The sequence below is a fragment of the Phacochoerus africanus genome, chromosome 12 (genome assembly GCF_016906955.1).
Source record: "Phacochoerus africanus isolate WHEZ1 chromosome 12, ROS_Pafr_v1, whole genome shotgun sequence".
NCBI lineage: Eukaryota > Metazoa > Chordata > Mammalia > Artiodactyla > Suidae > Phacochoerus > Phacochoerus africanus.
In genome coordinates, this window is record NC_062555.1 from 35,703,870 (window position 1) to 35,729,594 (window position 25,725).

The 25,725-nt window shown below is 42.6% G+C and overlaps 1 protein-coding gene across 4 annotated transcripts in view; it reads right to left on the bottom strand.

Annotated features, from left to right (window-relative positions):
• The window catches only part of NTRK2 (neurotrophic receptor tyrosine kinase 2), a 395,961-nt gene that overhangs the window by 301,810 nt on the left and 68,426 nt on the right, over positions 1-25,725 (bottom strand). For 3 of the 4 annotated variants that reach the window (XM_047755019.1, XM_047755020.1, XM_047755022.1), the window contains exons 8-10: positions 24,394-24,699; positions 8,867-8,902; positions 5,644-5,744 (exon numbers count right to left, since the gene is read on the bottom strand). In XM_047755019.1, coding sequence (XP_047610975.1) covers positions 5,644-5,744; positions 8,867-8,902; positions 24,394-24,699 — 443 coding nt within the window. The remainder of the gene's footprint in view (positions 1-5,643; positions 5,745-8,866; positions 8,903-24,393; positions 24,700-25,725) is intronic. The other variant, XM_047755021.1, reaches the window with a different exon arrangement.

Sequence of the window (25,725 nt, forward strand, 5' to 3'; positions counted from 1 at the left end):
CCTCCCATACACAAACAACTTTCTCCAAAACCAAGGAACAGTAAGCAGTTTGGCATGAGAATAAAAACTGAAATGGTTGCATGAGGCAGGAATTAGAAAACATCTGCAATTGATTTACCACAGCAGTTTTCCTTGTTATTTCAAGGTAATGCATATAGTCATCTGTGGAAATGTGTGTGTGTGTGTGTGTGTGTGTGTGTGTGTCTCCAAACACTGGATGGGAATGTTTTGAGTTGCACCTGAGTTGCATCTATTTATGAGCCTCCCAGTCCCACTGCCACAGCCCTGGTTTAAATATACATCACATCTCTTTATTATCGCACCAGCCCACTAAATCATTATCCGACTTCCAATCCCTCTAATCTGCAACCCATGCTAGAGTGTTCATCATTAGTCTAACCACCTCCTAGCTGCCAGGCACTATCCTAAGGACTAGGGATACAGCTGTGAAAATCCCTGACCTGTTGCCTATACTGCGAATCTCTGAAGAATCTAGGGAAGGGAAAAAGATATCAAACATGCAAATAAATAACCAAAGTAACTATACACAATAGTAACTGCTCAGAAGAAAATGAAACAGGGTAATGGCTGTCTGTTAGTCCCTCTCGCTAAAGCCATATGATGGTCATTGGGAAGAGCATGCCTTCCAGAGGGAACAGCAAATGTGAAGGCTGTGAGACAAGAGTAAGCCTGGAGCATGCAAGAGAGGGATTTAAAAAAACAAACAAACAAAAAACATTTGGCAAGCCATGAGGAGTTGGGAGATGAAGCCAGAGAAACAGACAAGGGCTCTGTTAACCATGATGAGGAGTTGGACTTTCATAAAAGTTTTATTCCTATGTGTTGGGAAAACTCTAAGAAGGATAAAAATAAGAGTGATCTGATTTGTGCTTTAAAAAGGTCACTCGGGGTAGAAGGTTCATGATGGTGGTGTAAGAAGATCCTAAATTCATCTCCTACCATGCACACAGCAAATCTGCAACTAAATGTGAAGTACATCCCTCAGAAAGAAACCTGAAAACTAGATGAACAGAGCCTCTGCAGCAAAGGATAAAAGGAGAGCATGAAGACAGGTAGGAGAGGCAGAGATTCAGGCTCACCATGGGTAAGACCACACCCCAGTGGCAATCCACATCAGGAGGCATCAGAAAGGTACAGATCTTTACCCTGAAACGTGAGGGATTCAAGCTTCATATCAGATACCCCAACCTCTAGATCCTGCACAAGAGGGATGAGCCCCCTAAAACACCTGACTTTGAAAACCTATGGAGAATACATCCAGGAACTACTATAGAACTGCAGGAAACATATGACCCACTCTTAAAGGGCTCCTGCACAGCCTCACTCAATCTGAAAACCAGCACAAAACACCAAGTTGAAAAATGCATGAACCATTGGTGAACCACCTGCCAGAGAGGCAAGAACCAGTTGGGATGCTCCCTGGGGCCTAAGACACTGGCAGGAGCCATTACTGCAATCTCAGGCTACCTTCCAAACACACTGTACCAAAACCAGACAAGGACACTACCAAAAAAAAAAAAATTATAGAACAATATTCTTGATGAACACAGATGCAAAAGTCCTTGACAAATACTAGCAAAACATATCCAATGGTATATTAAAATGATCATATACCACAATGAAACAGAATTTATTCCAGGGATGCAAGGATGGTTCAATATCTGCAACCCAGTCAATATGACATATCACATGGACAAAATGAAGAATAAACAATCACATAATTATCTCAATAAATAAAGAAAAAACATTTGACAAAATTCAACATCAACTTATGATAAAAACTCAACAAAGTTCCTTCTAACATGAGTATAAAGGAACATACTTCAACATAATAAAGGCCACAGATGACAAACCCATAGCTAACATCATACTCAGAAGTGAAATACTGAAAGCTTTTCCTCTAAGATCAGAAACTAGATAAGAAGGCCCACTCTCACCACTTTTATTCAATTTTGGAAGTCCTAGCCACACAATTAGGCAAGAAAAAAGATATAAGAGGCATCCAAATCAGAAAAGAAGAAGTAAAACTATTCCAATTTGCATATGGCATGATACCACATAGAGAAAGTCCTAAAGACTCCACCAAAAAAAACCAATTAGAACTAATGAATGAATTCAGTAAAGTCCCAGGATACAAAATCAACCTACAGAAATCTATGGCATTCTTATACATTAATAATTTCTATCAGAAAGAGAAATTAAGGGAGTTCCTGCCATCACACAGCAGGTTAATAAGAATCAGACTGCAGCAGCTTGGGTCGCTGTGGAGGTGCAAGTTTGATCTCTAGCCCAGTGCAGTGGGTTAAAGGATCCAGCATTGCCACAACTGCAGCGTAGGTTGGAGCTATGGCTTAGATTCAGTCCTTGTCCTGGAACTTCCATATGCTATAGGTATGGCCATAAAATTAAAAAAAAATAATAAGAAGAAGAAAAGAAAGATAAATTAAGAAAAAAATCCCATTTATAATTGCATCAAAAGAATAAAATACCTAGAAATAAATTTAACTGAAGGTGCAAGATCTACACACTGAAAACTATAAGTCACTGATGAGAGAAATTAAAAAAGAAGCAAATAAATGGAAAGGCATTCCCTATTCATGAACTGGAAGAATTAATATTGTTAAAATGTCCATAGAACCAAAAGCAATCTGGATCTACAGATTCAATGTAATCCCTGTCAAAATTCTAATGGCATATTTCATAGAACAAATAATCCTAAAATTTTTATGGAACCACAAAGGAACTCTAAAGGTCAAAACAATCTTGAGAAAGAAAAAGAAATCTGGAGGCACCACACTCTCTGATTTCAAACTATACTAGAAAACTACAGTAATCAAGAGTATGGTATTTGACACACAGATCAAGAAAACCGAAGTGAGAGCCCAGAAAAACTCATATATATATTCAATTAATTTACAATATAGGAGCAAAGAACATTCATGCCATACACAATAATTAACTCAAAATGGATTAAAGACTTAATGTAAAATCAGAAACCAAAAAATTCTTAGAAGAAAACATAGGCAGTAACCTGACATTCATCTCAGCAATGTTTTTTTGCGGATCTGTATCCAAAGGCAAGAGAAATAAAAATAAAAATAAACAAATGGGATTACATCAAACTAAATAGCTCCTGCACAGTGAAGGAAATCACCATCAAAACAAAAATTCAGCCTACTGAATGGAAGAAGATATTTGCAAGTCACATATCTGATAAGGGGTTAATATTCAAAAATACGTAAAAAACTCATACGACTCAACAACATAAAAACAACCAGATTAAAAATGTACAGAAGATCTGAAGAGACATTTTTCAAAGACATACAAGTGTCCAACAAGCACATGAAAAGATGTTCAACATCATTAATGATTAGGGAAATGTAAATCAAAACCATAATGAGCTATCACCCCACATCTGTTAGAATGGCTATTATTGGAAAGCAGGAAATAACAAATATTGGCAAGAATGCTGGGAAAAGGGAATCCTCATACACCGTTGGTGAGGCTGTAAATTGGTGTTGCTGTGAAAGAACAGTATGGAGGTTCCTCAAAAAATTAAGAACAGTACTACTATATGAACCAGCTATTCCACTTCTGGATATTTATATAAGAACATGAATACACTAATTCAAGAGGATATTCACATCCATATGTTCAATGCAGCATTATGTACAACAGCTAAGATGTGGAAACAACCCAGGTGTCCATCAATAGATGAATGGGCAAAGGAGGTGTGGTACATATACACAATGGAACACTTCTCAGCCATAAAAAGGAACAAAATAATGCCATTTGCAGCAACATGGATGGGACTAGAGATTCTCACACTAAGTGAAGCAAGTCAGAAAGAGAAAGACAAATAAATACCATATGATATCACTTATATCCGGAATCTAACATACAGCACAAATGAACTGATCTACAAAAAAGAAATAAACTCATGGACATGGAGAACAGACTTGTGGTTGCCAAGGGGTAAGGGAGAAGGAGTGGGATGGACGGGGGAGTTTGGGGTTGGTAGATGCACACTATTGCATCTGGAGTGGATAAGCAATGAGATCCTGCTGTATAACACAGAGAACCATATCCCATCACTTGTGATGGAACATGATGGAAGATAATGTGAGAAAAAGAACGTATATATGTACATATGTATATGTATAACTGGATCACTTTTCTGTACAACAGAAATTGACAGAACACTATAAATCAACTATAATAAAATTTTTTTTAATGTAAAAACTATTCTTAGCCTGTAGACTGGCACAAAACCAGGCATAAGCCAGACTTGGCCCTAGGGCCACAGTGTGTCAACCTCTGGGTGAGCCTATGGCTGTTGGAAGGTGGAGAGATACGATGAGCTTGGACTTTATAAGGAGGCAAAACTCACCACGTTTGACTGGGTGCACATGACAGATGAGGAAAAGAAAATAGAGGAGTCTGCTGGGTTTTGAACTGAGTGGCTGACAGACCAGCCTGGCCCCCGAGTCCTGGGGAGACGCCACCCTCCTGCTCACGTACCCCCTTCGGTGCCCTTACATCTATCTGGCACTGTCGTTCAAGACCTCGTGGGCTTGCACAATCAACCTCCCAAACTTGCTGCCAACCTCTGCCCTAGGCACACGTATCTTCCAATTGGGAATGTTTCTGGTCTGCAGGCTCTTGCTCACACACCCAAAACTCTTCCCGTGGTTTCCTCTATGTACAAATTCAAGTGCTCCTGCACAGCCCATGGACAAGGCCACCTGTCCCACAAGACTCCTCTGGCTCTGCCAGCAGGAAGGAACAGAGCACCTGCCCTCTGCTTCTACATCCCCCATGACCTTGCTCAGCCTCCATTTGTAGTGTACATGCTGATATTCACATCTCAGGTCTCTGACTTAAATATAATCTGTTTCATTCATATTTTTATATCCTCCCACTGCCAGTCCCTTCCAGAACCTACTGGATTCCTTATGTTTGATGGGCACTGAAATTTTTATGAAAATACTTAAGGAGACAGGTGTGAAGGTATGGAGACATTAATAAATATCCATATCCTGGAATGAGAAATCTGATTTCTTGTTCTTCTAGTAAAAACCCTTTAAAGGACCGATATTTAAAACAGGAACCACTAGCAGCTATATAGCACCTTTACTACTTCTCTTAAACTTTTCTATCAGTTCCTCCAAACATCAACACCCTATTTACAACCTATTTACAAACAATACAAATGTCTCGTTGAATGACTGTCACTGAAGCATCTCCAGTCCACCAACATGGGCCCATCCAAAATGCTGAGAATGGGGGCATTACAGGAAGGAGTGGGGATAAATTAGGAGCTTGGGGTTAACAGATACACACTACTGTATATACAATATATAAATAACAAGGTCCTACAGTATACCACAGGGAACTTTACTCAATATCTTGTAATTAACTACAATGGATAAGAATCTCAAAAAGAATATATAAATACAGACACAAACACACACACATTCAGTCATATATAGCACAACTGAATCACTTTGCTGCACACCAGAAACTAGCACAACACTGTAAATCAACTCTACTTCCATTTATAAAAACCAAAGAAGGAACTGTTCAGAACCCATCTAGGAAACAGGCGAGTAACCTACTCACCGAGAGATGTTCTCGACCAGTTTTGTCAGCAACATCTGTGGAAGGGATTTCATTGCTTCTGTTGGTGGTGTCCCCAATATCATTCGCTGCAGTCCCATAATCTTTGATAGGAAAAGAGGGAAAGAGAAGGAAACATGAAGCTGTCATTAGGCTGCCAACAAATACGAGGCCACAGTACATCCCAGAACGAAGTCAGACAAAGCACAAGATTCCAAACCACTGACAGCGTGGCTGGGGAGACGCATGACCCGGCCATTGGGTTAAATCCATTGTAGCTTTGGGACTGTGTGATGCCAAAACTGTATTCAACCCAGGTCTTTACATCATTGTTTTGTCAGTCAAATTTTAAAACATGTCTAGGATTTTTCTTTGCACACAGGAATATATTCATTTTCTGATAAAGTATTTAACATAGTATTATATAAGTAATATTATTAAAGTAGTTAATATAATAGTATTTAATATAAGATATATTTTATTGGAGTTCCGGTCGTGGCGCAGTGGTTAACGAATGCGACTAGGAACCATGAGGTTGCGGGTTTGGTCCCTGCCCTTGCTCAGTGGGTTAACGATCCGGCGTTGCCGTGAGCTGTGATGTAGGTTGCAGACGCGGCTCGGATCCCGCGTTGCTGTGGCTCTGGCGTAGGCCGGCGGCTGCGGCTCCGATTCAGCCCCTAGCCTGGGAACCTCCATACGCTGTGGGAGCGGCCCAAGAAATAGCAAAAAGACCAAAAAAAAAAAAGATATATTTTATTAAAGAATATAATATAAATATTAATATTAATACAAAAGAGGTTCAATCAAATAAGAGTCATAGATCTATAGAGCTGGAAGAGTCTTTAGAAACTAGGTCTAACCACCAGTTCACAGTTGAAGAATGACAGCTGAGGAATTTTAAATGACTAGTTCTAAGGCCAACGGGCAAGAAGGTGACAGAGCCTAGACATGAATCAGACTTGAAATTGGCGACAGTGATTTCCAAGGCAGAAGAGACTTCCTTGAGTAAGAGGCAGCCACTCAAGACAGACGAGGGCATTGGCACCAATAGGGAACTTGGTCCACATTTGGAAGAATTCTGAATTGCCAATATTTCGGTTTCAGAGTTGGTACACAGGAAATGTACCAAAACCACATTTAGAATTGGGAGGACATGTGCCCATACGGATGGGCCATATCTCAAAGGCAGTTGCTCTTCTGAATCCATTTTAGTCTATATAGATCAGGATGGAAACGAATGACTGATTTTTTTGTAGGCAAAGGTTTTATAAATGATATCACATATAAAAATCATAAAAAGTTTGTAAAAAATCATAAAAATCATAAAAAGCTTATTGCAGACAATGTTGTTTATAAATGTTGTGTATCTTTATTCTGAATAGATGTGGTGCCTCTGATTTCCATCCTGAACAAACAGCCTCATTAAATTAGACTCAGCTAATCTTCTCTTGGTAGAATTATCATGCTGGCCCCGAGGCAGCCAATTTAAACTATATTTTTATTAGCAGAGTGTTCCTTTGAATGTGAATGAAAATGAACAAAAAAAGCATCTCTTGCCTGTCTGTTGCTGTTTTATTCTTCACTCCCAAACTACATTCTCACCATTTTCATTTTGAATATATTAACTTATTAATTTCAATCAAACAGTAGGAGATAACCATTCCTGTGCTTATTTTCCTTCTTCATATTATATCCAACCACTCAGGGAAATTAAATTATTAAATTATCTATAGTGTAATACGATATTTTGGCCCAAAGAGCCAAAGCAGGATCTGAGGCCAATGGAAAGATGCCATTATTTTAAGGTCTTAGAAGTTACCGGAAAGGAGTCCAAAGCAGAATTTTTAAATGGAAAATCACAACTCAAACCCGTTTCTCTGCTACTCAATTTGAGGTATTCTTTCTTTAAGCCATATCAGAACAAATAAAAGTAAAAACATACAAATCACATGCACAAAATCATCCAAACCCCAGCTCGGCAGAAATACAGCCACACGTGCAAAAACACAGGTAAAGACAATATAATCCCCTAGTTAACATTAGCTCAAGTTAAATACACACACATGTAATAAACATACAGAGAATCATTTTATATTAAAAATAAGATGTCAAGGGGTACATAGTAAATTAAAGAATAGAAGATTTATGGAATAAAGACATAACTGCAACATTTTAATCAATGTCACTTTTCATCAATCTTAAATTTCAAGCCAAGTCTTGAAATTTAGCCTGCTGCTTCCTCAAACAGAAGCCTCCTGATCATGAAGGTGGTTTGAAAACCTGTCAAAGATGGATTTTCACACCTAGTAAAATAGCCTTGGAATTCAATTAAAATAGCCAAGTAAGGGGGAGATATTTGGTAGGCTAGTATAGTGGACCTTTTGGTTTCTTCTCCTCCACATTCTTAAGAGAACCCCAGTTTTATTAAAGGGGATGGAACACAACTTCTGGAAAAGCTGATCTAAACTCCAGCGGTGGGTCTAGTTCGTCAAAGGTAATCCAGCCCCCTTAGCAGTACTGGAGTCCAAAAGGGACCAGGACCCAACTGGATCTGACTCAGACACAAGGAGAGATGGGTGGAGGGAAGTCTCTGGGAAAATTCTCTTTCTTTGGGAACACTGTCAGAAACTCTTCCCTTTCTCCCATCAAGGTGAACGGCTCATCTTAAAAATCATAGGAGAAACCAGCCTTCAGTGAAGCTAGCACAATGAATGGGCAGTTGAGTGTGGCGATGGAAAAAAAAAAAAAGAAAAAAAAGAAAAAACCTCGGATCCCTGTTGCATGGTTCTGCTCTTGGTTGCAGCCCTCTTAAACCATGTCCCACCTTTGAGGTTCCAGTCTGTGGGCCGACTTGCCTCATGACATAAAAAACATGATTTTGAATTGCGTTTACTGTCCTAGCCAGAAACTGATACACCTCCCTCTTCTTGGTAGTCATGGCTTTTCAACAGGTAATTAGTTCCCAATTATGGAAACAAAATGTCTGTTATAGCAGAATGGGTTTCCTACTTCCAAGAACAAGCATGAGAGAGAAAATGCTATTTACAGGCACTGTAAATATCCAGGGAAAAGAGCCATCAATACCGAATGATTTTTGAAATATTATTTTGGCCTATGTCGTGCTTGAAGTGTATATTTAACTGAGCTTAAAGGTCTTCTAGCTGACGTGCGTCATTTGAGATGAACATTTTGAAAAAATACAAATTACAGACAACATGATAGCTACCTTCATAAATTACATCAGGATAATTTGGGTTTGCACCTGGAAAGCAAAACAAAACAAAGACATCGTGTTAGGTATGCATTCAAAGTTTTTTAAAAAGTACTAACTTATACCCCCTAAATTCAGCTAAATATAACATCGGAGCTTTTATAACAGAATAGGTTGTTTTATAGGACAGGTAAATAAAATCTGAACTTCTAAGAGGGCTTTGCTTCCTGTTAATCCTGTTGCTCTCCCCTAGCCCACAACCCCCATTCCTTTGCAGAAATGAAAAGAAGAGGATAAACAGAAATCACCAATCACTCTAGCAGGAAAACCTTCAGCAATCCATGAATTACAACCACTTCCTTTTGTTTGTTGGTTTCCTGTTTCTATTAATCACTTGGTCACTTTAATTGCAAATTGGGTATTTTTATTCCAGAAACAGATCACTTCTGTACCACTTTGGTTATTCTCTGATGATTTGGGGGTTACCTTCAAACTATGTTTTGGCGGGTCTATTTGCATTCACGAATGTGTTATTAAGCAGCATGTATAATTCTACCTAAGGCACAATTTTGCTCTCCCCTTGGGGTCTTCAAAAATAAACCCTGTTTTTTGCCCCAATACAACACAGAAAGATAAATGTACTTTCTCTACTAAGATCATAAATAAATGTTACATCAGAGGAAAATGCAAAAGTACACCCATCTAATTTTTTGGATGAGTCTTCAGCCACCAAAATGTTCAGAATATTCCTGAGAGAATTTGCAAAAAAATTTTTTTTTAATTTTTAAATCACTGTCAACAAGAATGGGGGACAAAAACATTTGCTACTTACTCGTCCATTAAAACTGACTGGTGTCCATATGAAAATCTAGTTGGAATTAAAATTAAATTTTTTCTATATAGCCCTAGGAACTATATCTAGTCACTTATGATGGAGCATGATAATGTGAGAAGAAAGAATGTATATACATATGTGTGACTGGGTCACCTTGCTCTACAGTAGAAAATTGACAGAACACCATAAACCAGCTATACTGGAAAAAAATATAAATCATTAAAATTAATTAATTTATTTATTAATTGCCTTTTTTTGTCTTTTGGGTTTTTAGGACCACACCTGAGGCATATGGAGGTTCCCAGGCTAGGGGTCCAATTAGAGCTACAGCTGCTGGCCACAGCCATAGCAACTCGGGATCCGAGCCTTGTCTGTGACCTACATATCACAGCTCACAGCAATGCGGGATCCTTAACCCACTGAGCAAGGCCAGGGATTGAACCTGCATCCAGGGATTGAACCTGCATCCTCGTGGATACTAGTCAGTTTCTTTAACCAATGAGCCACGATGGGAACTTCTAAAATTAAATTTTGTTACAACATTTTAAGTGATTATGAAATGAATTTTCAAAGCCACTTCTTAAGCTTTTAGTCTTTACTTACAATGTGAAAAAGTAAAACATGTAAGCCATCAAGCTTACTTGGTTTTTTCATTTCATTTCCGAACCCTTAGCAAAAAAAAAAAAAAAAAAAACCTTCAAATAAGTGATACTTGAGCCAATTTTCTGTTCATGTATTCTCCAGTGAATGAATACTCCAGGTTAGTCTAAACGAAGAACCAAATAAAAGTGGTCCTGATGTTCAAATGAGAATTTCAATACAGTTCAACTAGCAGGGTGGGGGGGTGGATGGAATTTAAGTGCGTGGTTCTGCACTTCAATTTGGGGATGCTTCGTATGGCTGTGCAGCCCATGCTTTGTACAACTCTAGGGGGCGTTGTTAAGACTATAGTCTGTGTTAGTGGCATCACCCGAAATTGTGCAGTTCACAACCTACATGTACAGCCACTTGTGATGACCCTGCGTCAGTTCATGAAAAATCAATTCCAGTCAATTTCAATTGTATTTTGAGTTTTATCATCCCAAACACCATTTCAAAATAGCTTTGAGTTGGAGTTCCTGCTGTGGCGCAACTGGATCAGCGATGTCTTGGGAGCACTGGGAAGCTGGTTTGATCCCTGGATCAGTGGGTTAAGAATCCACCATTGCTACAACTACAGTTTGGATCAAATCCCATGTGCCACAGGGTGGCCAAAAAAGAGAGAGAGGGAAAAAAAACAAAAAAAAAAAACAAAAAACAACAACAACAAAAAAAACAGTAGCTTAAAAAAAAGTTAAGATGCATGGTCAGAATTATTTGTAGCTGGTACCACATTACTGAGCAGGGTCTTTGAAAGTTGCTCTGCAGGTTGAGGGGTAATTTAGTGAAGAAAGCAGCAGAATATCCCAGTGGCAGCCCTGGTGATGTCATCGGCAAGACACCTAGCCATCTCCTGAAGTCCCACCATTAGGTCCCTGGATCTGATGGTGTCCTCTCACTATGAGGATTTTCTCTCCCTGCTGAAGGAAATGTTCCATCATCCTAAGCGAGCAAGTCATTCTTTGAACTGTTCACTAACCCACTACATTATTCCACCCTGGTCCCCTTCTCACCATGCCTGCAACAAACAGTCTGAATTTGCAAGGCACCTGCCCACTTGATGCTTCTTGTTAAGATCTCACTCCAGGTCCCCAGGACCCAGAATTTCCTTATCATAGGCCCCAAAGACTCCTCCTAGGACTAGTCAGCCTGTCTACCACATCTGTCAGCTCTGGGTGGCTATGACCAGTGTGGGTGCCCTCTGACTCAAGACCCAGGGGAGGAGTGAGGACTGAGCGAGGGCGGGGTGGTAAGATGTCCACACACACACTCATTTCCTCACTGTGTATAAGGAGGCACAGCACAGGGGCCATGGTCTGGGGATCAGCTCCACCAAAGCCCCTCTGTTCCAGCCTGGAACTATAAGAGTTGAGAATTCCACCTTCACACCCAGCCTTCCAGGTCATTGCAAACATGTATTTCCCAAGGTAAAAGAATAGAATTTCTTTTATTTCACAACTCATTAACTATATATTCTGGTTTTTTACCAATGGCCCCACATCCACAGCATATGGAAGTTCTTGGGCCAGGGATTGAATCCGAGCCATAGCTGTGATCTACGCCACACACCACAGCTACACACAGCACTAGATCCTTCACTGCACTCTGAGGATCAAACCCACACCTCCACAGTGACCCAAGCCACTGCAGTCAGATTCTTAACCCACGGCGCCATGGCAGGAACTCCCTGATTTACAGCTTTAAGTATTTATAGACAGAAGCATGTGGATCCTGGAGCTCCCGTCGTGGCGCAGTGGTTAAGGAATCCAACTAGGAACCATGAGGTTGAGGGTTCGGTCCCTGGCCTTGCTCAGTGGGTTAAGGATCCGGTGTTGCCATGAGCTGTGGTGTAGGTTGCAGACTCGGCTTGGATCCCACGTGGCTGTGGCTGTGGTGTAGGCCGGCAGCTATAGCTCCGATTCGACCCCCAGCCTGGGAACCTCCGTGTGCCGCGGGAGCGGCCCTAGAAATGGCAAAAAAAAAAAGAAAAAAGAAAAAAAAAAGTACGTGGATCCTCACTGTACTAGGTTAACCAACTATCCAAGATTGCCTGAGAACATGGGGATTCCTGAGACACTGGACTAAAATTTTAAAACTGGGCAAGTTCCAGACAAACCCCTGTGATCCAGGACCAGAACCTTTCTTAGACATAGGATTTTGCATCCTAAAACTGGGACAAGTAGGTCACCCCAATTTATTCTCATGCCTTCAGTGACCCCACAGGCAGCCACAATCTGCTTTTATATATATGATTCCGTAAGAAAGTGAAAAATCTCTGAGGATTCGGAGCCAGATTTATCTCAAGCACACATGCAAGGGCTTCATGACTATGACTGACATATAGGTGTAGTCGGCTTCGCCACAGAAAAAGAACACCCAAACATATGACTCACACAGAGCCCCCGTGAGATCCAAAACATTGAGTCAATGCGATATAGCAAATGGCAGGTATGGAAAAATGGGATTTGGCGGGGGGGGGGGGAGAATCCAAAGCAAACAGGTAAGCTCAGAATCTGGAGAACAGGTCCTTTTCCAGACTTTTGACTCATATCCATGCATGCCTACCACATTCACCATCCAAACCATTAGGTCATGTCTACAACTCTCTGAAAAGCATTAGATTTCCCTAATTTCATTGTCCCAGATGTATGAGAAGGATTGTCACTTTACCTTCATTGACGGGAACAGCCAAATTTAGTGCAAGATTATGAAACTCGCAGAAAGACAACGCGGGAGGGACAATGATGGATTTTTTTTTTTCCTCCCTACCATTCTGTACTATGTCTGATGAGGACCTACTCACCAAAAGAAAGAAATGCCTCTTCCTGTACAAAGGCTGAGGAAGGCTGGCACGTGGGTCCGTGCACAGACCCAGACTTTGTGAAAACCGGAGTCAGTTACTCCAGCTGACCCCAGCTCATCAAGCAGAGTATTTTGCTTCTAGCGGCTTCTCAGTCAAGCTCAATGCTACTGATCTTTTCAACGCCAATAGGGAGGTAGTCATGAACAGCATTTTAATAAATGCAAATAGGAAAAAAAAAACAGCACTTCCTTTTGTAGACTTTTGGCAACATATTTTGAAAATATCCTCCCATTTTAAGGTTTAATTTCTCACTAGTTCCTTTTCCTTAGTTTAAATCCATTCATTACATATCGTTCTATGCTAAAGGTAGGAAGGCCTGTTGGAGATATTTCAGATTAAAAGAAGAGTGACAAAAGACCAATGCTGGCTATGAGGTGGGGAAGGCACATGAGAAGACAAGGCATGAAAGATAAATGAGGGGCATCCAGCTTGAGTAACACCCTTGTCCAGGAATACTACTACCCCAGTAGCTCTCATCCAGTGAGAAATCTCAGAGGCAGGCAGCAGAGACGGCCTCAAGCCCTAATGCTTCAGGTTGGGAATCTCCGGAAAAAAACATGGACATCCTGGGAGTGCCCTCTGTGGCATAACAGGATTGGCGGGGTCTCCGAAGCACCAGGAGCAGGTTCAATCCCCAGCCCTGTGCAGTGGGTTAAAGCATCTGGCATTTCGGCAGCTGTGGCATAGATCACAACTGCAGCTCGGATCCAATTCCTGGCCTGGGAACTCTGTATGCCACAGGGCAGCCAGAAAAAGAAAAAAGAAAAAAAAAAAAAGCCATCCTGGAAGTCCCTTAACCCCACTGGCATTCCAAACAAGCAGCACACCTTTCTCGACCGCCACAGCCCACTGAAGTGAAGAAGCTACAACTCCTTCCCAACCCAAGGGAGATGAGTGCCAGCATCTGCTTGTCTGATGTTCAAGTGCTGTCTTCTGAAGGGTCTGTGGAATGACTCCAGGTGCTCCACTCACTAGCCCTTCATTCTTGACTTAAGGCGTGTTGTCAGGAACAATGGTACTCGTAGGTCCAGACCGTAGCCTGAAACACCTTGAGTCAAAGGAACGACCAAAACTGTCTTCTTTTCTTATTTTTTGGCCTTTTTGTCTTTTTAGGGCTACACCCTTGGCATAAGCACGTTCCCAGACTAGGAGTGAAATCGGAGCTGCAGCTGCTGGCCTACACCACAGCCACACGACATGGGATCCAAGGTGCGTCTGTGACCTATACCATAGCTCATAGCAACCCCAGATCCTTAACTCACTGAGCATGGCCAGGGATTGAAAGTGAGTCCTCATGGATACTAGTTGGGTTTGTAAACCACTAAGCCACAATAGGAGCTCTGAACAACCTAGTCATATAACCACACACCCACTCCTGACAAATCTCCCAAGTAAGCACGCTATGTCTGCACCTCCAAGAGACAAACCCTTAGGGCATTTAGGCTTCTGAAGAGGGATGATAAAATCACTTATCAGGAGTTCCCACTGGGGCGCAGTGGTTAACAAATTTGACTAGGAACCATGAGGTTGCAGGTTTGGTCCCTGGCCTTACTCAGTGGGTTAAGGATCCGGCGTTGCCGTGAGCTGTGGTGTAGGTCAAAGACATGGCTCAGATCCCACGTTGCTGTGGCTCTGGCATAGGCTGGTGGCTACGGCTCCGATTGGACCCCTAGCCTGGGAACCTCCATATGCTGCAGGAGTGGCCCTAGAAAAGGCAAAAAGACAAAAAAAAAAAAGCAACCAAAAAAAAAAACGCTTATCATCAAACCAAACACTATCAAACCAAAGCACTCCACCATCCTCTTAATTCCATGCTAAATGCCTTAATATGAGGACCTACTGACTTCCATCTTCTCATCTCATTTATAGCTCGCGAGTAAATCTTAGGACTTTATATAAATCTTTATGAGTAAATCTTTATGACTTTTTAGTTGTAAAACTCCACAGTAAAAGGAAAAACCCATTTGTAGGTTTAAAAAAAATTGCAGGAAGATAGGGTAGTCTGACCAGAGGGTTCACTTTCCATTCTGCTCTGAAGATAAAAATAATAGTGGAGGCCAGAAGACACATCTGTTTCTTGCCTTAAAGCTTTTAGTCTCTTGCTCATGCGCTAAAGAAAAACTTTTTTAGGAGACCTTTCTTTCGATTCTTTTTGCAGACTCTTTCTAGTGTGATCTTGAAAAAAAAAATATTTCAAAGACTCTTGTATGATAAAGGGATGGCAAAACACTTGTTCTTTTCAAATAAACCATCCTTGCTTTATCAACAGTGTTTCACAGCTCATGGCAGTCCACCTTTTGATTTCCAGATCCTTCTGCTCTTCCCCTCTGAATGGCAGGCTGAACTCAGGACCTGAAAACCTCAGGGGTTCAGGATGTCTGCGGGGGAACCTCTTCCCTTTTTCTGCAACAAAGGAGTCTCCCACCTGCCAGGAGAGGATAATAGCATTGGCTTGGCACCTCCTCAGGAGCTTCCAGAGGCATAATTAATTAACATTAGTACTCTGGAGACGTAAAGAGCTATTTAAGTAAAAATCTTAATTACCATGATTATTAGGAGTCTATAGCCAAACCATAACCTTCTCTGTTTTTTTTTGTTTTTTTTTTTTTTTGCTTTTTAGGGCCGCACCTGCAGCATATGGAGGTTCCCAGGCTAGAGGGTCTAATCGGAGCTTAGCCGCTGGCCTACACCACAGCCACAGCAACGTGGGATCCAAGCCACGTCTTCGACCAACACCACAGCTCAACACAACGCAGGATCCTTAAACCCACTAATCAAGGCCAGGGATCGAACCCCCAACCTCATGGTTCCTAGCTGGATTTGTTTCTGCTGTACCATGACAGGAACTCCGACCCTGCTTTGTTTTTAGGGCAGAAAAGCAGGTAAAACTTTCTGCCCTTTCACACCTGCGACACAGGACCTGGGTCCTAACAAATGGCCTTGGAACAAGTGGCGGGGAGGCTTTATATTTTCTTAACGTGTCCCATTTAGGGAAACTTCCTCACCTTACATTCTTTGGCCAAAGTACCCAAGTCTAAATCTGCCCACTGGAGGGCACATCTCAGGGCTGTGGAGCGCTCCAGTTCGTCCAGATGTCATGAATCTTTGGTTATAGCAGCGCAAATGAAAAGCTTTGGGGAAAACGCTTCCAATATTTATAGTTTGTTCCTGACCGTGTTTTGCATAGGACAGACACAACGGCTCCTGAATTAGGAAGCCTAAGTCACTACCTCCCACTGCGTGTGTGAATGAGCATCCTTGAGCTGTGACAATCTTCCTGAATGAGTGGGCCATAGAGGCACTCTTTATGTACTGCCTAATGAATGGGAAGCTTGAAAACCGGGTATTTTATCATCCAGCGCTATGGCTAGGTTTTGCTCCAAGCCTCAGGTATGAACCACTTGGGTAACGAGTTTGACAAAGAGAATTCCCCCTGAAAAAAAAATCAACACGCTCACACGTCCAGTAACATCTGACCTGGAACAGTCTTGGGACGGGTGCTACCTAAGGAGAAGATGCCAGCAAAGGCTCCAGGGTTCTTCCTTGTGATGCTCAACATGCAGTCTCCTTGCAGGGAACTTCTGCTTAGAATTCTGCTTGAAAAGGCACCATCACCACCTCTAACCTTCACTCAGCCTCCACACTCACGTTCGCATTCGTGAAAGGGCTTTTCTCTATGGGGGATTGAATTCCTGTGACCTAATGGATCAGTTTCATCTTAGACAAGTCTTATTTTGGACCTGTAAGCTAAATAGGATACAGCAGATTCTTGGATGTATCCTCAGATAACCCCACGCCTTCTATGAGTGCGTCTGCACGGCCGTCTCTATGCACTCTCTCAAGCCTCCTTAAGCCATCTTTGCAAGCTCGATTAGAGTATCTCTGTGCACTACCCATTCCACATGTTCATCATTATTGCTAGTTAATATCCTTGGAGAGTCAGTGAGGCAACCTTGATGGATGCCTTGGACTCACCCCTCCCCGGGCTCTGAAGAGTAGAAGTAAACTATTCCTTACTACTCAAATGTGGTCCAGGGATTTTGAGCACCAACTGGGAGCTTATCAGAAAGGCAGATGCAGAGTTCCCACTGTGGCTCAGTGGGTTAAGAACCCAACCAGTATCCATGAGAATGCAGGTTCAATCCTTGGCCCTGCTCAGTGGGGCCATGAGCTGTGGTGTCAGTAGCAGACGTGGCTCAGATCTCGAGTTGCTGTGCTATGGCTATGCCACAGGCCCAGCAGCTGAAGCTCCGATTCAACCCCTAGCCTGGGAATTTCCATATGCCCCAGTGCCGCCCTAAAAAGAAGAAAAAAAAAAGAAAGAAAGGCAGATGGCTTAGGCCCTGCTCCAGCCCCCAGAGGATCAGAATCTGCATTTAACAGAATCCCCAGGAGATCTAATTGCTCATTTAAGTTTGAGAAACCCTGGTTTAAAACTCTGTGGCATGTGTGACCAAACTCAAAGGTCCCAGGGGATAAAATGGATATTAATTTTTCAGTAAAACATAAACTAAATTTGAAACAAGCATACCCAAAGATTGAGGGGGTGGACAGGGGCTGCAAAAAAAAAAAAAATGTTAGGGATAAGGGCAACAGATGTGTTTTGTTCCCAGTGGCACAGCTCTGAGCTCACTCCAAACAGGGAGGGGAGAAAGAGCTTGAACTCCTAAGAGAACTTATATTCAAGCCCTGCCTCTAGGAACCCATCGCTGACTTAGCTTTCTCCTAAAAGGACCAAGACTAGAAAGCTCATGTCGGCAGGTGGCAAAGTCCGGAAGTCCTCTTTGGGCAAGACCAAGCCTTCAGATGATAGAGCACAAAGCCAGAGCTGAGGGGAAAGTGGCTCTGAGGAACAAAAAAAAAAAAAAAAAAGTCTTCCTAATGGCTACAGAGCACAAGCACCCAAGGAGGTGAGGGATGGGCACCTGGTCATTACGCCCTCACGCCTCCCTCAGGAGAGGAGGGATCAGGGACCAGGAGGGAACTCCCAGACACCCTCATCTGCACAACCACCTTCTAAGTCAGTGCCAGAACCCTGCATTTTCTAGAGCGGGAGGGCTACATTCAGAGATGGTAAGAAAGTTGCTCAAAGCCACACAGGTCCTGAAAGATGGGACTCAGAAAGATGTGCATCAGAATGGAGTCCTAAACCCAACCCCTTTCCACGGGGCCAAGCTTCCCTTTGAATAATGGGGAGGGTGGGGGATAACTCCCCTTAAAACTCTAAGTTCAGAACACTGAATGAGTCATTCAGATCAACAGCCAGAGATAGGAGTTTAACTCCTTAAAAGTAAAGGGGTTACTTTTCTATCTATTCCACTTAGTTTTTCTGTTCAATGACCGCCACAAAAAGAGAACATTCAAAGGGATGCTTAATTCTCTACTGCCTATAATTTCTCCATCTTTTCAGCTGAATAGGCTTCCTTCCACAAGCAGGTCCTGCCTAATAGCAGGACAGGGACACCCCGAAGAATTAGAAGCCAGGATGAAGGCAACCACAAAGAGAAGCAGGGGACAGAAACCAAACCGCAGGTGTTGCTTCATCTTTTATCATTTTTTAAGTTTGATTGGAGCATAGTTAATTTACAAGACTGTGAAAATTCTGCTGTACAACAAAGTGACCCAGTCATACATATCCACACATCCATTCTCTCTCAGATTCTTCTCCCACATAGATTATGAATGACTGGCCAACGGGGACCTCCTGTATAGCGCAGAGAACTCTACCTGTCTTTTATCATTTTATGGGTGGTTGAAGTGTTTTCTATTTATTGAGAGAAAGGACTGTATCTTATCGCCTGTTGGTGGGTATCCTGGCACCCTCTGTTTGTCAAAGCCTCAGAGAGATCTGGCAAATTGTTTGAAATCCAAGGACTCTAGCATAACTCAATGTTCAGCAAGACTCTTCCCACCTTAGTAACCAATACCAAAGTGAACGTGAGACACTCAGGGGTGGGATTCACCAAGGAGGTGGCTGAGAACTGAATCCATGTCCTTTGAAACCTCCGATTCATGCTGAGACTCCAAGAGGTCCCCAAGAGGAGAGGAAAAGGAAGTCAGTGGAGGGAGGCTAGAAGGCTAGGGGGGACCCCAAAAGCACAAAGCTGCATTCTAGGGTGCCTAGAAAGGAGCCGCTTCCAGCAGCCAGGATAGAGATTTATTTACGTCGTGGGAACTGCAGAAAAGGGGGCACCAGAGAGAAGAATCCCCCCAAAACCCCATAAAAGTCTCCAGGAAAGAAGAGTAGAAATGGGCATTGAACACACCCAGGTCCCAAGAACACAAAGCCACCAGCCAGCACATCTCCCTGCCCTCCATTCCCCATCTGCCCCTTCCCCTTGGGCAGCACAGGAGCTGACAGCTCATTAGGGAGCTCCAGCCCCCACCCCCATGCTGCCAGCCCGAACTGGGAGGGGAGAGGAGACAGACCCTGAAATCAAGTCCAGAGTTGACTTCCAACTCAGAAGGAGCATCCTGTCTCTCAGCTGAGACTTCCTCTGCAACCTCAAGTCTGTCACTCAACAAGAAGCAGAAAAACCTGACCCAGGTCAAAGCTCCCATTCAAACTGGCGACTCTCAGCCTTGGTTGCACTTTGGGGTCACTGGGGAATCTCAAAAATGAAAAAATGTCAAAGCCCAAGTCGCATCCTGGAACCACAGAATCAGAATTGATAGGGATGGGCCCCAGGAATGTGTCTTTAAAGTGAAATAAAATAAGATAAAATAACAATTAAAATGCACCAGTTGATTCTAAGGTGCAGTAAAGAGTAGGATGCTACTGTTCTACAAGCCAGACAATTCTCCTGGTGAATAAATCATCAAGGGCCCATGGAAAAGCAACATGAAATGAAATGAATTTGACTGTCACACGGTGTGCCCTTATGGGCGCTAGGAAGATAAACACCATGGCTCTCAAGATTGCTTTTTTTTTTTTTGTCTTTTTGCCATTTTCTTGGGCTGCTCTCGCGGCACACGGAGGTTCCCAGGCTAGGGGTGCAATCGGAGCTGTAGCTGCCAGCCTACACCAGAGCCACAGCAACGCCGGATCCGAGCTGCGTCTGCAACTTACACCACAGCTCACGGCAACACTGGATCCTTAACCCACTGAGCGAGGCCAGGGATCAAACCCACAACCGCATGGTTCCTAGTTGGATTCGTTAGCCACTGAGCCATGACGGGAACTCCTCAAGATTGCATTTTGAAGCTGAAAGTTGTCTGTCGTGGCAAAACTATCCAGAGCTGAGTTCAGTTCTAAACACGGGATCCAGAATGATCAATCTAGTGTTTGGACTTTGGCAAAGTCTTTCCTCCCTTTCTCAGTTGCTGGCCAGGTTGCCAGTGCTGATGTGGCCTGGTACCCGGGGCCTTCTGGCATCTAAAGACCTGATAACACCTGCCCCTCCTCACCAGCCCCCTCACCGGCTGGGGCTGGTGTCCAGTGGTGGAGTCTGCAAGGTGCCAGCGCTCTGGAGAGGCATTACGGGGGGATCTTTGCTGCTTGCCTCACGTCCTCACACCCCACTGATGGCACCCCCTTGGCCTGGCTGGTGCGGGCCCAGGGTCTCTCCACCTCATCCTCCTCCAAGTGCAAAAGCAGAGCATCCGCCATCACATCCAGGGTCTCCCACACCGTGCGGTGTGGGAGGCAGTCGGGACCATCAGGGCATCAGTGATGCTCTTTCAACCATTTGTGTTTTAACGAGGACTTTCTGTTTATTTGTTCTGATTTCTGTTTTAATTTCTTTCAACATGCTTCATTCTCTGTCTCCAAACAGAGGGTGCATTCCTAAGCCATGGGACCATTTCACGGAAATCTCAGTTCTTAACTGCAAGAGGAACACACGTTCCCAAAGACCAAAAGAGCTGCCATTTGAATGCTTCCAATGATGCAGCTGGCTGCACGGTGACCCCAGGCCGCCTGCTTTCTGGTAAGTCCAGAAACTCGCAGTTTCTGGAAAAGGGGGGAATCTCATCAAAACAACTAGGGGAAAAAGTAGCTGAAACGTCTTATCTTAAAGATTTGTGAGAGCTAAACATCTTCGGCAATTACTAGAGGATGACAGCAGAAATACTCAAGGAATATAAACCCAAACGTGACCTGTTGTCCTTAACATGGAATGTACATTTAGGCCAGCAGGGAAACTACCTATGTATACACACACACACACACACACACACACACACACACACACACACACACACACACACATATGCTTTATTTTTCTCTACTTTGAAGGAGGGTTAAGAGGGAAAGAAAGCCATTCGAAGAAAAGCCATTGTAGGCTAGGGTTACAAATCTCCTAAGTACCCACAAAGATTCTATCACACAGGCCAAGTGAGGTCAGTCTCTAATTGGGCACACGGGTTTATGGCCCACGAGGACCATTTATATCCACTGTCACCCTGGGCCAAGTCTCTTTCACTTATGACTCCTTGAGAGCTAGTCCTTGAGTAAACACTTAAGTAAAAAAAAACAAGTCTTTTCTAAAAGTTGTATTTATATTAAGGAGCTGATAAAAAGGAATCAATGAATCAGAAAATGGAAAGAAAAGGGGGGAGAGAACATCTCTATAAAATTTGGCTTCGTTTTTGGTTTAGATCAATAAATGACAGGGAGTTTGGGGTTTGTACATGCAAACTTGCATTTGGAGTGGATAAGCAATGAGGTCCTGCTGTAACTATATCCAATCACTTGTGATCGAATATGATGGAGGATAATGCAAGAAAAAGAATGTGCGTATATATATATATATATGTGTGTATATATATATACACATATACACATATATAATTAAGTCACGTTGCTATACGGCAAAAATTGACAGAACATTGTAAATCAACTATAATAAAAAAATTTTTTAAATAAATAAAATTAAATAAATGAGTCTGTCCTTTTAATGGACTATTGAGAGACTCCGAGTTATTCTTATGCAAGAAAACCATTCTTTCCTATCACCCGCTGTGTTAAAACTAGCAAAAGTGATCAATAAAGATGAGGCCACACGGATAAGAGGAGTTAAACTCTACCAAATATTGGTATCACACAGAAATGTTCAAAAGAAAATACATCAAAATCCTATCTAAAATAGAAGCTCCTGGGTTTATACCGACAGAACAGTGGTCACCTCAAAGCACAAAGACCACTTCTGAGACTTTGAAACGCCAGACCTTCACCCTGGAATCAAATTCACCTCCAACAGTTTCAAAAAGTCAGTTGTTGGTGAAATTCACATCAAGCCTGAAGTTTAGTTAAGAGCCCTGTACCAATACCAGTTTCTTTGTTTTGACAGATGTTAAGTCGTGCAAGATGTCAGTAATGGGGAAACTGGTGTGGGGTATGTGGGAACTCTAGAGAGCATTTTTGCAACTTTTCTACATACTTAAAATTAAATAAAAATGTACTTTAAAACAGAGAGAGAAAAAAAAAACACAACAGTTGTCCCCAAAGCAGAGTCTCTGAATTTAACTCTAAAGCTGTTATTCCTCCAAACATGCAGGAAGAAAAGGAACACAGTAATCTAGCGATTTACTACAGCAAATGCAGCCAATTAAGAGGAAGATTTAATGAAACAGGCAACAACTGCCAGGGTGTCTGGGTAAGGCATCCAAACATAGCTTGTTTTATGTGCTCCTGAAAGGCTGTTTGTAAATCAAAGTTATATAATTCAGATCACATTTTGAGCTCGCCGAGGAAGCCTGTGCATTGAAAAAGCTGTTGAATCAATACTGGGATAACAGGAAGACGTACTGTGTAATGAGCATCACCGCCTTCTTGTTGACTGTTCGGTGCAGGTGGATTTGCAGCCGTCACCTTTGTCATGAGGCTGCCCAGCGAGCCACACTAGTACAGGCTGTCCAAGCAGACCCCTGCCCCACAGGCCTCCAAGTTTCTAATTTCCCTCTCCCTCTGCCAAGCCAGCTTGAGTGGCTTTGATTAACTCGGGGCCGTTATGGTGAGGAATTCTATTCGTGCATAGGTCCTGATATTCAAATGCAGGGCTCGGCCTCCACAATGGTAGCAGGCGTTTGGGAGAGCAAGAAAGGACACGTTACTGAATAAGAGTGCCCAATGCAGGTAAATCCACAATGACTGTCCCTGCTGTTACTGGGGCTCACACTGAAATTCTCTTGCTGGCCACAGAATGGACACCTGATGCCAGCCATCCATTTCCCAACCCAAACCACTGGTCGGATGGGAACTATTACCACTCCTAGAAAAACAAGGCAGGGTCCCATCAAAGGATGCAACTCAGTCATCCCAGGTAAGCAAAACATTGCCATGAACTGGTGTCTCATCCCTGGATGATAGAGCAGGATTCTGAATCCCAAATGAGTAACAAGGAGTTAGAAAGTATATCTTGTATAGTTCATGAGCCAACTCAACCTAGTTCACCTGCTCACAGATCTGCATGGGTTTTGCCACTGTGACACTTGAGAGAAAAATCATGTGTGTTTATCAGAACAATGTTTGAAATTATTCCTCTGAGAGTTCTCATTCTAGCTCAGTGGTTAACAAACCCAACTAGTATCCGTGAGGACGCAGGTTCAATCCCTGGCCTTGCTCAGTGGGTTAAGGATCCAGCATTGCTGTTAGCTATGGTGTAGTTTGCAGACGTGTCTAGGATCCCACATTGCTGTGGCTGTGACACAGGCCAACAGCTGTAGCTCCAATTCGACCCCTAGCCTGGGAACCTCCACATGACTCGGGTGTGGCCCTAAAAAGACCAAAAAATAAAAAAAGAGAGAGAAAGACAGAAATTATTCCTCTCCATCCCACCGCCCCAGGAGAAATATGAGTCCCTGTTCCTGGACTTGGCTTTGGCCCTATGACTTGATATGGCCAATGGCATCTAAGCTAAAGAAACTGTGTGCCTGGCAAAAAGACAAAAAAAAAAAAAAGAAACTGTGTGCCAATCCTGAATGCAGGTCTTAAGAAGCCCTGTGCAATTTTTGTTGCCCTTGTGTGTTCTGCACTCATCCTAAGAAGCAGATCTCCTGTGTGGCCATTGCTTCTTCACCTTGCACCCCAAACCAAAGACACACGGAACAAAACTCCCCAAGCTGACCTACAGACCCATGGGCAAGACTAAATAACTGTGCTGTAAGCCCCTGGGTCTGGGGAGCAGTTTGTCAGATGCATGATTTTGTCAATTGTTGCATGATGGAGCTTATCTTCTCTCCAGATGGAAAAACATGGGTACTCACCATCATCGATTCCAGGCCAGCCCATGAAGTGAGCAGAAATCTGTTTCTCATCCTTCCCATACTCATTCTTGGCCACTAACTTGTAGTCCCCATTGTTCATGTGAGTGGGATTATCCAGCTGGAGGCAGCCGTGGTACTCCGTGTGATTGGTAACATGGATTTTAGTGCAGATGTATTTGGACTCATTCAAAATTGCCCCGTTATAGAACCACTGAAGCGCTGGTTTGGGGTTGCCTTTCACAGTGAATGGAATGCACCAGTGGTGGTCTGAGGTTGGAGATTCGAGAAATGTGATAGTTGGAGCAACTAAATTGAAAAAGAGAGAGTTAATAGCATCAGAAAGCTCAGAATTCTCCCCATCTCCAGATTTCTGTGTCATCGATAGGGGATTTTATTCAACCACTGTTTGGGTTAAGAAAACACGTGACCAGCAACTCTGGAATCCATCATTCTTTTGTATCATCATCAAGGTTGATTTAACTCCCTACAGAGAGCTTCAGAGAGATTCCTTTCCCTACTGTGCTTAAGACCCAGGCATCAGAGTCATTTTTACATCTAGTCAGTGTGAGAACCAGCTCCAAACAGATCCCAGAGATTTCCAACAGTGCAAAGGGTTCATCTGAAGTGGGCTCTGGTTTCTAATATATATGCCTTGATACTTTGGAGATTAACCATCAAAACACTGAGGGCCACTATTGTCACAGTACTTCACTAAACAATACAAAGAATGACTTTGGAAATCTTGCCTGAAGCCCTGATCTCACATTCCTCATCTAAAACAAATAAAACTGGTCCATGCAATGTTGCTACCGATGTTAATCGATTATTATAGTAAGATCTGATAAACTCACACATTTTTCACAGATTGTCAACAGTAAATTCTCTGTAAATGCATCATTTTTCTTTATAGTACAGTCCAGGTTTGCTACAATTCCAGATGCCAATGTTTTGATCATTTAAATGTCTGAGGTCTTAGCTAAACCTGAACAAACTAGAGATTATTTTAACATTAAATACAGAGCACTTCATGCTTAGAGGGAACAAACATTATCAAGTAGCATCTTTAAACAGAGTACTTATCCTAAGTGAAGACATTTGAAATCCCTCCTAAGGGTTTATTTTGATGTGGTCTGACTTGGAGAATTATAAAATCAAGGACTAGAAAAGACCTTGGAGACCTCATAGCATTATTTTTTTTTTTTCAGATGAAGAAATCCAAGTGCAATGAGGTTAAATGACTTGGTCAAGGTTACGGAGGGAGGAAAATCTGGAACAAGAATCCAGATCTCCTAGTGCCTAATTCAGTAGTCCTTCCCCTCAGGCATGGCTCCT